Source organism: Nerophis ophidion, linkage group LG04, assembly GCF_033978795.1.
Source record: "Nerophis ophidion isolate RoL-2023_Sa linkage group LG04, RoL_Noph_v1.0, whole genome shotgun sequence".
In the NCBI taxonomy this organism is placed as follows: domain Eukaryota; kingdom Metazoa; phylum Chordata; class Actinopteri; order Syngnathiformes; family Syngnathidae; genus Nerophis; species Nerophis ophidion.
The window spans coordinates 20,844,383-20,854,337 of NC_084614.1; the positions used below are offsets into that span (position 1 = coordinate 20,844,383).

At 41.9% G+C, this 9,955-nt stretch overlaps 1 protein-coding gene across 2 annotated transcripts in view; it reads left to right on the plus strand.

The window, feature by feature from the left end:
* Positions 1-9,758, plus strand: part of tmem222b (transmembrane protein 222b) — a 16,857-nt gene extending 7,099 nt beyond the window's left edge. For both annotated transcript variants that reach the window (XM_061897394.1, XM_061897396.1), the window contains 5 exons: positions 9-93; positions 170-201; positions 268-364; positions 430-560; positions 9,486-9,758. In XM_061897394.1, the coding sequence (XP_061753378.1) occupies positions 9-93; positions 170-201; positions 268-364; positions 430-560; positions 9,486-9,573 (433 nt within the window). In that variant the 3' untranslated portion in view covers positions 9,574-9,758. The remainder of the gene's footprint in view (positions 1-8; positions 94-169; positions 202-267; positions 365-429; positions 561-9,485) is intronic.
* Positions 9,759-9,955: the final 197 nt, after the last annotated feature.

The window sequence follows — 9,955 nt, forward strand, 5'->3', positions numbered from 1 at the left end:
TTTGCTAGATGGTTATTTCCAATTATTGGACACATGGGCATCTGCACTTCCACTGGGATCATTCGAGACTTTGCTGGACCCTATTTTGTTTCAGTAAGTAAAGCCATGACGTCTTTTTAAAATGATTATTCAATCACTGGAACCTTATTTCCTGTGTTTTGCTTTGAAGGAGGACAACATGGCTTTTGGGAGACCCACAAAGTGAGTAAATGTGAGGCAAGAGATTTTAAGTACGATTTAAGCATTTTGTTTTATTTCTTTTTCAAGGTACTGGATGCTTGACATTAGCAAAGTCTATGCAGGTGGCTCTAATGCCTGGGATAGAGCCGTGCATGACGCTTCAGAGGAGTACAAACACAGGATGGTAAATGGCTTTTTGTTGTTGTTTCAAGGAGAAAACACAGTCGTCACCTTTTTATGTATTTCCAGCACAACTTATGTTGCGACAACTGCCACTCGCACGTTGCTATGGCTCTAAATCTGATGCAGTATGAAAACAGCACTTCATGGAACATGATCAAGCTTTGCCTACTCGTGTTTATCCACGGGAAACATGTCAGGTGAGACACAAACATAGTAGTTGTTATTAGAGAGAGACCGATTTTTACAAAGTCGATACAATTATTAGTAGTCAAAGAGGCCGATAGCCGATATTCGGAACCAATGTTTATTTGCAGTAAAGGTTATTTAAACATGAATAGATTACGTCAGTAAACAGATGGACAAGGCTTTGAAGGGGAACTGCATTTTTTTGAGAGTTTTGCCTATCATTCACAATCAGTTCACAATTATTATAAAAGGCATAAAAATGTATGTATTTAAAAAAACAAAAAACATTTGAAATATTAAATAAATTAAATCAAAAGTCCTCTTATTAGGGAGCCTTTTGAAGTTGCTCTCTTCCGCCGATATAGCCCTTAAAAAGTGAATTATATTTATATAGCGCTTTTTCTCTAGTGACTCAAAGCGCTTTACATAGTGAAACCCAATATCTAAATTACATTTAAACCCTGACTCAAAGCACTTTACATAGTGAAACCCAATATCTAAATTACATTTAAACCCTGACTCAAAGCACTTTACATAGTGAAACACATCCATTTTCTACCGCTTATTCCCTTTGGGGTTGCGGGGGGCGCTGGTGCCTATCTCAGCTACAATCGGGCGGAAGGCGGGGTACACCCTGGACAAGTCGCCATCTCATCGCAGGGCCAACACAGATAGACAGACAACATTCACACACCAGGGCCAATTTTAGTGTTGCCAATCAACCTATCCCCAGGTGCATGTCTTTGGAGGTGGGAGGAAGCCGGAGTACCCGGAGGCCCCCCACGCAGTCAAGGGGAGGACATGCAAACTCCACACAGAAAGATCCCGAGCCCGGGATTGAACCCAGGACTACTCAGGACCTTCGTATTGTGAGGCAGACGCATTAACCCCTAGTGAACACAATATCTAAATTACATTTAAACCAGTGTGGGTGGCACTGGGAGCAGGTGGGTAAAATGTCTTGCCGAAGGACACAAAAGCAGTGACTAGGATGGCGGAAGCGGGGATCAGACCTGGAACCCTCAAGTTGCTGGCACGGCCACCTTACCAACCGAGCTATACCGCCCCGGTATAGAAAAAAATAAAAACATACAAACACTTTCACTGAGGTGTTATATACATGATGTAAGTATATTTGCAATGTCGTAGCGGGCACATTTACATTAACAATTCATATTTACGCATTTTGATAATTTTTTACTATTCACGGCACATTAAATACCAAAGACTATAAAAATGGGACCCGTTACCTCCCTCCTTGGCACTCAGCGTTAAGGGTTGGAATTGGGGGTTAAATCACCCAAAAATTATTCCTGGGCGTGGCCACTGCTGCTGCCCACTGTTCCCCTCACCTCCCAGGAGGTGATCAAGGGTAATGGGTCAAATGCAGAGAATAATTTTGCGACACCTAATTTGTGTCTGTAACAATCATTGGTACTTTAAAGGCCTACTGAAATTAGATTTTCTTATTTAAACTGGGATAGCAGGTCCATTCTATGTGTCATACTTGATCATTTTGCGATATTGCCATATTTTTGCTGAAAGGATTTGGTAGAAAACATCGACGATAAAGTTTGCAACTTTTGGTCGCTAATAAAAAAGCCTTGTCTGTACCGGAAGTAGCAGACGATGTGCGCGTGACGTCACGGGTTGTAGGGCTCCTCACATTGTTTATAATAATAGCCACCAGCAGCAAGAGCGATTCGGACCGAGAAAGCGACGATTTTCCCATTTAATTTGAGCGAGGATGAAAGATTTGTGGATGAAGATAGTGAGACTGAAAGACTAGAAGAAAAAAGAAAAAAAAAAGGCGAGGGCAGTGAGAGCGATTCAGATGTTATTAGACACATTTACTAGGATAATTCTGGAAAATCCCTTATCTGCTTATTGTGTTACTAGTGTTGTAGTGAGATTATAAAGTCATACCTGAAAGTCGGAGGAGTGTGGTGACCGCCAGTGTCTCCGATGGAAGCCATGGAGGAGCCAAGAAAGTCGCAGCTGCCTCTTTGACAGCTGCAGGAGGACATAAGCTCTGCTCATGTCTCCGGTAAGAGCCGACTTATTACCACAACTTTCTCACCGAAACCTGCCGGTTGACGTGGTAGAGAAACATGTTCACAAGACCGCTCTGTTCCATATTAAAGCTGCACAACAAACAAAGAAACACCGGCTGTGTTTGTGTTGCTAAAGGCAACTGCAATCCACCGCTTTCCACCAACAGCATTCTTCTTTATTGTCTCCATTATTAATTGAACAAATTGCAAAATGTTCAGCAACACAGATGTCCAAAATACTGTGTAATTATGCGATTAAATCGGACGACTTTTAGCCGTGAGTGGTGCTGGAATAAAATGTCCGCTCCAATCAATAACGTCACAAGCACGCGTCAACATAAGCGTCATCATTCACGACGTTTTCAACAGGACACTTCGCAGGAAATGTAAAATTGCAATTTAGTAAACTAAAAGGCCGTATTGGCATGTGTTGCAATGTTAATATTTCGTCATTGATATATAAACTATCAGACTGCGTGGTCGGTAGTAGTGGGTTTCAGTAGGCTTTAACTTAACTTCAAAAATGCATCACGACGTTCGCTTTTATAACATCACTGATTACTACTCATTGCAGACTTTATAAGAGCCAAAAAACATAATAAAACATCACTTACTGTACAAAGTCTGCTGTGATTAGAATGCCGACGACAAAGATGTTCATTTATTCCAATTTAGACTCATAATCTTTGCGAAGAAAAGGGGGGTGGAACCAAGCATCTTTCTGTGTTTTTCTCTCCATTTCCGGGTCTAATTTTGCTGTCAAAGTGTACCAACTTGTCGGAATACGTCTTTGTCCTTTTATCCAGGTGAGAGGCATTATATATGATTTAGAACAAAGTTTGACAAGCAAGGAAATGAGGAAGCAGCTGATCAGTCGATCATGTCAACAATGGCACACACGCTTGTGATCACGGCACTGCTATAGTTTGTCTGCGTTAGCGCTTATAATTCCAATATTCCTAATACTTGGTCAATATTCAAGTCACGTAATGTAAATGAAGTATTGTTGGCGCTTTTTGGATGTTTTTTAAATTGGGTTTTACAGGCGGAATAGAGAACCTCCCATTGGCTCTGCTATTACTTCAGTTAGAATGCATTAAAAAAACATCCATCACCATGTCTTTCATAATAAATGTTAACGATAGGCAAAATTCCCAAATAAGTGCAGTTCCCCTTTAAGTTTTTTTTTTAACATTATTTTTTACGGTAGCAACATAATGTTTTATGCGGCGCTAATGTTGTGGTTAATTTAGCACCAAAAAAACATCAAGGGGTTTCACAAACACCTTTATTACGTGTGTCTAATAGGAGCATCAGTATTTGCATTCAAAATATGGGAAATCTCCTTGGAAAACTGGTAAAAATATGGGGTATCTCTAAATCTACCATATTTTTCAGAGTATAAATCGCTCCGGAGTACAAGTCGTACCTGCCGAAAATCCATAATAAAGAAGGAGAAAAACATATATAAGTCGCACTGGAGTATAAGTCGCATTTTTTGGGGAAATTTATTTGATAAAACCCAACACCAAGAATAGACATTTGAAAGGCAATTTAAAATAAAGAATAGCGAACAACAGGCTGAATAAGTGTACGTTATATGACGCATAAATAACCAACTAACCAAGATGGAACATTTGGCGGAAATGCCGGACAGTTCTGCAGACTTCATGGCTGGCTCGCATCGTGGTCACTCCGTGATCACGTACGACCGCCAGACACTTCTGGATATGGACATATCGGGCCGTTTTGGACTGATAGACGCGGGCGTGCTAAACATGCTAACTAGCATGGGGATACGTCGGCGGCTACATCCAGCGGCCTGTGAAGCAGGGGAGTCTAGTAGCAGCGGGGGCCGTCTACGGAGCAGACGCCAGCGGTGTGATCGGAAACGCGGATGTCGAGCGGGGCTAAAAACAAAGCAGAAGGCTAATCCCCACAGAACACCACTTCCCTCCACCCTGAAGACGGATTTAAATAAAGGATGCGAGACTACTGGTCTGGGTAAGGAGTCAGTTAAATTAGAACAAGTTTTTTCTGCTTTGAGTGTTTCAGAGTTGGACATGTGTTTTACTGAGGTGGCTAACTATGATGCGTGCTGTTTATCAAAGCAACAAACAAACAATCGGAAAATCCCCGTTACTGAGGAGGCTAACCATGATGCGTGCAGTTTATCAAAGCAACAATCAAACAATCGGAACATTCCCGTCGTATCAATTCCTAGATATGGTCGTAATTATACTGAATGCACTGGGCATAATAAACACAACATTATTAATATTGCTACTATGGATAATTTGATCAAAAATTCCCTAAAACAGCCCACTACCTATAATGTAGGTTTTTTAAACATAAGATCATTGTCTCCCAAAACGTTGTTAGTTAATGATATCATCAGAGACAACAATCTTAACGTCATCGGTCTCAGCGAAACCTGGCTTAAACCAAACGACTTTTTTGCGCTAAATGAGGCATGTCCTCCTAACTTTACACATGCGCATATTGCCCGTCCGCTTAAAAGGGGTGGGGGGGTCGCACTAATATACAACGAAAACTTTAACCTTAGTCCTAACATAAATAATAAATATAAATCGTTTGAGGTGCTTACTATGAGGTCTGTCACACCGCTGCCTCTACACCTGGCTGTTATCTACCGCCCCCCAGGGCCCTGTTCGGACTTTATCAATGAATTCTCAGAGTTCGTTGCTGATCTAGTGACACACGCCGATAATATAATCATAATGGGGGACTTTAATATCCATATGAATACCCCATCGGACCCACCGTGCGTAGCGCTCCAGAGTATAATTGATAGCTGTGGTCTCACACAAATAATAAATGAACCCACGCATCGCAACGGTAATACGATAGACCTAGTGCTTGTCAGGGGTATCACCGCTTCCAAAGTTACGATACTCCCGTATACTAAAGTATTGTCCGATCATTACCTTATAAAATTCGAGGTTCAGACGCATGTTCGTCAAACTAATAATAATAATAACTGCTATAGCAGCCGCAACATTAATACGGCCACAACGACAACTCTTGCTGACCTACTGCCCTCGGTAATGGCACCATTCCCAAAGTATGTGGGCTCTATTGATAACCTCACTAACAACTTTAACGATGCCCTGCGCGAAACCATTGATAACATAGCACCGCTAAAGTTAAAAAAGGCTCCAAAAAAGCGCACCCCGTGGTTTACAGAAGAAACTAGAGCTCAGAAATTATTATGCAGAAAGCTGGAACGCAAATGGCGCACGACTAAACTTGAGGTGCACCATCAAGCATTTAGTGATGGTTTAATAACTTATAAACGCATGCTTACCTTAGCTAAAGCTAATTATTACTCAAATCTCATCCACCGTAATAAAAACGATCCTAAATTTTTGTTTAGTACGGTAGCATCGCTAACCCAACAAGGGACTCCTTCCAGTAGCTCCACCCACTCAGCTGATGACTTTATGCAATTCTTTAGTAAGAAAATTGAAGTCATTAGAAAGGAGATTAAAGACAATGCGTCCCAGCTACAACGGGGTTCTATTAACACTGACACGATTGTATATACGCCGGATACTGCCCTCCAAAATAGTTTCTCTCGTTTTGAGGAAATAACATTAGAGGAATTGTTACAACGTGTAAATGGAATAAAACAAACAACATGTTTACTTGACCCTCTTCCTGGGAAACTGATCAAGGAGCTCTTTGTATTATTAGGTCCATCAGTGCTAAATATTATAAACTTATCACTTTCCTCGGGCACTGTTCCCCTAGCATTCAAAAAAGCGGTTATTCATCCTCTTCTTAAAAGACCTAACCTCGATCCTGACCTCATGGTAAACTACCGACCGGTGTCTCACCTTCCCTTTATTTCAAAAATCCTCGAAAAAATTGTTGCGGAGCAGTTAAATGAACACTTAGCGTCTAACAATCTATGTGAAACCTTTCAATCCGGTTTCAGGGCAAATCACTCGACGGAGACAGCCCTCGCAAAACTGACTAATGATCTATTGCTAACGATGGACTCTGATGCGTCATCTATGTTGCTGCTCCTCGATCTTAGCGCTGCTTTCGATACCGTCGATCATAATATTTTATTAGAACGTATCAAAACACGAATTGGTATGTCAGACTTAGCCCTGTCTTGGTTTAACTCTTATCTTACTGATAGGATGCAGTGTGTCTCCCATAACAATGTGACCTCGGACTACGTTAAGGTAACGTGTGGAGTTCCCCAGGGTTCGGTCCTTGGCCCTGCACTCTTCAGCATCTACATGCTGCCGCTAGGTGACATCATACGCAAATACGGTGTTAGCTTTCACTGTTATGCTGATGACACCCAACTCTACATGCCCCTAAAGCTGACCAACACGCCGGATTGTAGTCAGCTGGAGGCGTGTCTTAATGAAATTAAACAATGGATGTCCGCTAACTTTTTGCAACTCAACGCCAAAAAAACGGAAATGCTGATTATCGGTCCTGCTAGACACCGAACTCTATTTAATAATACAACTCTAACATTTGACAACCAAACATTTAAACAAGGCGACACGGTAAAGAATCTGGGTATTATCTTCGACCCAACTCTCTCCTTTGAGGCACACATTAAAAGCGTTACTAAAACGGCCTTCTTTCATCTCCGTAATATCGCTAAAATTCGCTCCATTCTGTCCACTAAAGACGCTGAGATCATTATCCATGCGTTTGTTACGTCTCGCCTCGACTACTGTAACGTATTATTTTCGGGTCTCCCCATGTCTAGCATTAAAAGATTACAGTTGGTACAAAATGCGGCTGCTAGACTTTTGACAAGAACAAGAAAGTTTGATCACATTACGCCTGTACTGGCTCACCTGCACTGGCTTCCTGTGCACTTAAGATGTGACTTTAAGGTTTTACTACTTACGTATAAAATACTACACGGTCTAGCTCCATCCTATCTTGCCGATTGTATTGTACCATATGTCCCGGCAAGAAATCTGCGTTCAAAGGACTCCGGCTTGTTAGTGATTCCCAAAGCCCAAAAAAAGTCTGCGGGCTATAGAGCGTTTTCCGTTCGGGCTCCAGTACTCTGGAATGCCCTCCCGGTAACAGTTCGAGATACCACCTCAGTAGAAGCATTTAAGTCTCACCTTAAAACTCATTTGTATACTGCAGCCTTTAAATAGACTCCCTTTTTAGACCAGTTGATCTGCTGTTTCTTTTCTTTTTCTTCTATGTCCCACTCTCCCCTGTGGAGGGGGTCCGGTCCGATCCGGTGGCCATGTACTGCTTGCCTGTGTATCGGCTGGGGACATCTCTGCGCTGCTGATCCGCCTCCGCTTGGGATGGTTTCCTGGTGGCTCCGCTGTGAACGGGACTCTCGCTGCTGAGTTGGACCCGCTTTGGACTGGACTCTTGCGACTGTGTTGGATCCATTGTGGATTGAACTTTCACAGTATCATGTTAGACCCGCTCGACATCCATTGCTTTCCTCCTCTCTAAGGTTCTCATAATCATTATTGTCACAGACGTCCCACTGGATCATTATTGTCACCGATGTCCCACTGGGTGTGAGTTTTCCTTGCCCTTATGTGGGCCTACCGAGGATGTCGTGGTGGTTTGTGCAGCCCTTTGAGACACTAGTGATTTAGGGCTATATAAGTAAACATTGATTGATTGATTGAACTGAGAAGGGGCCTGGTATGTTAACCTAACATATTATGGTAAGAGTCATTCAAATAACTATAACATATAGAACATGCTATATGTTTACCAAACAATCTGTCACCCCATCCATCCATCCATTTTCTACCGCGCTTTGCCTTTGGGGTCGCGGGGGGCGCTGGTGCCTATCTCAGCTACAATCGGGCGGAAGGCGGTGTACACCCTGGACAAGTCGCCACCTCATCGCAGGGCCAATCTGTCACTCCTAATCGCTAAATCCCATGAAATCTTATACGTCTAGTCCCTTACGTGAATGAGCTAAATAATATTATTTGATATTTTAAGGTAATGTCGCTCCTGAGTATAAGTCGCACCCCTGGCCAAACTATGAAAAAAAACTGTGACTTATAGTCCGAAAAATACGGTACTCAATTTTATAGCAGTTTATGGACTTAATACATTGTAAGTTTTCCTTGTGAGGAACCCTGAAATATTGCGAACATTTAAATAGAAAATATTTTGGGTTCAAGCCGGCTGACATAATTTCTTTTTGGATGTCACAGAAAATATGACAATATTTGAGGTGCTGCCTGCTTTTCTTTACTTATATAATAAGTCTCCTATTTGTCATCCATCTCTGTCGCGTTATTTGATTGACTCACAGAACATGAAACTGCGCGCTCCTTTAACGGGCCCATGCTCCAATTGTTGCAGACGGAGGCTTGTTTACTGATTCGATCTCTACAGTAGCGAAAAACAGAACCTGGATCCGCCAGGAAAGAAGGACAAAAACTAGATTTGCGGGCAAAAAAATTAAAGTTTTGACAGGTACATGTAAGCAGAGGAGACTTACTGTAGGCGACTTGAACTGCCGGAGGGAGATAGAGAACTCAAATAAATGCCATGTCAGATATCAAAACATATCAAGGGATAATTATTGACAATGAGTGTAATTTATATTCTTAAATTATTTTAAAATAATCATTGGGCCCCAGCAAAAAAGAAACTTTTCTAATGTAGGACTTCACTTTTTGGGGGTAAATACAAATGACTGGTATTATATGAGTTTATATTGTATCTTCTCATGTAGTTCTGTTGGGGAAAAAAGGCAGATACGATATACGCTAAAATGCCAAATATCGCTGAGAATAATCGGCCCGGTCGATCTGTAGTTGTCGCTAAACAAGGGTCAAAATCTGCAGTATGATGATACAGTGCTTGTTTCACCTGCTGCAGCTGCGCAGGCTTCCTGAAGTCATGGCTGCCCTTCTTCATGCTGCTGGGCATCATCGTGACGGTGGTCCTCGCCATCAACCTCTGGTGACCTGGGACGCTTCCTCAGATGTGGGAAAACAATGCGGGTGCCTACGAGACTTTTAAAACCTGTAAAAGCCAAGATGTCCAAAACGTTTGTCAGTTAACACCTCTTGATTTAGAGCAGGAGTGGGCAGGCTTTTGGGCCCTTTTATAAAAGTGACAAGATGTGTCAGGCATCAAGTCTAAAATATACTTGAAATGTATGACTCATTTTAAAAAGGGAGGCCAAAATGCACTTTAGTGTATGGCTGGACAGATAAGAAAAGTGACTTTTTAATTTGTAAATGCCTGTTTTGTATTTTGTGATACTTAACATGTGAAATCTAGTGGAACTAAAAAGATGGCGTTCATTACGGGAAGGTAGGAGTAACAAAATAGTTACACTATCG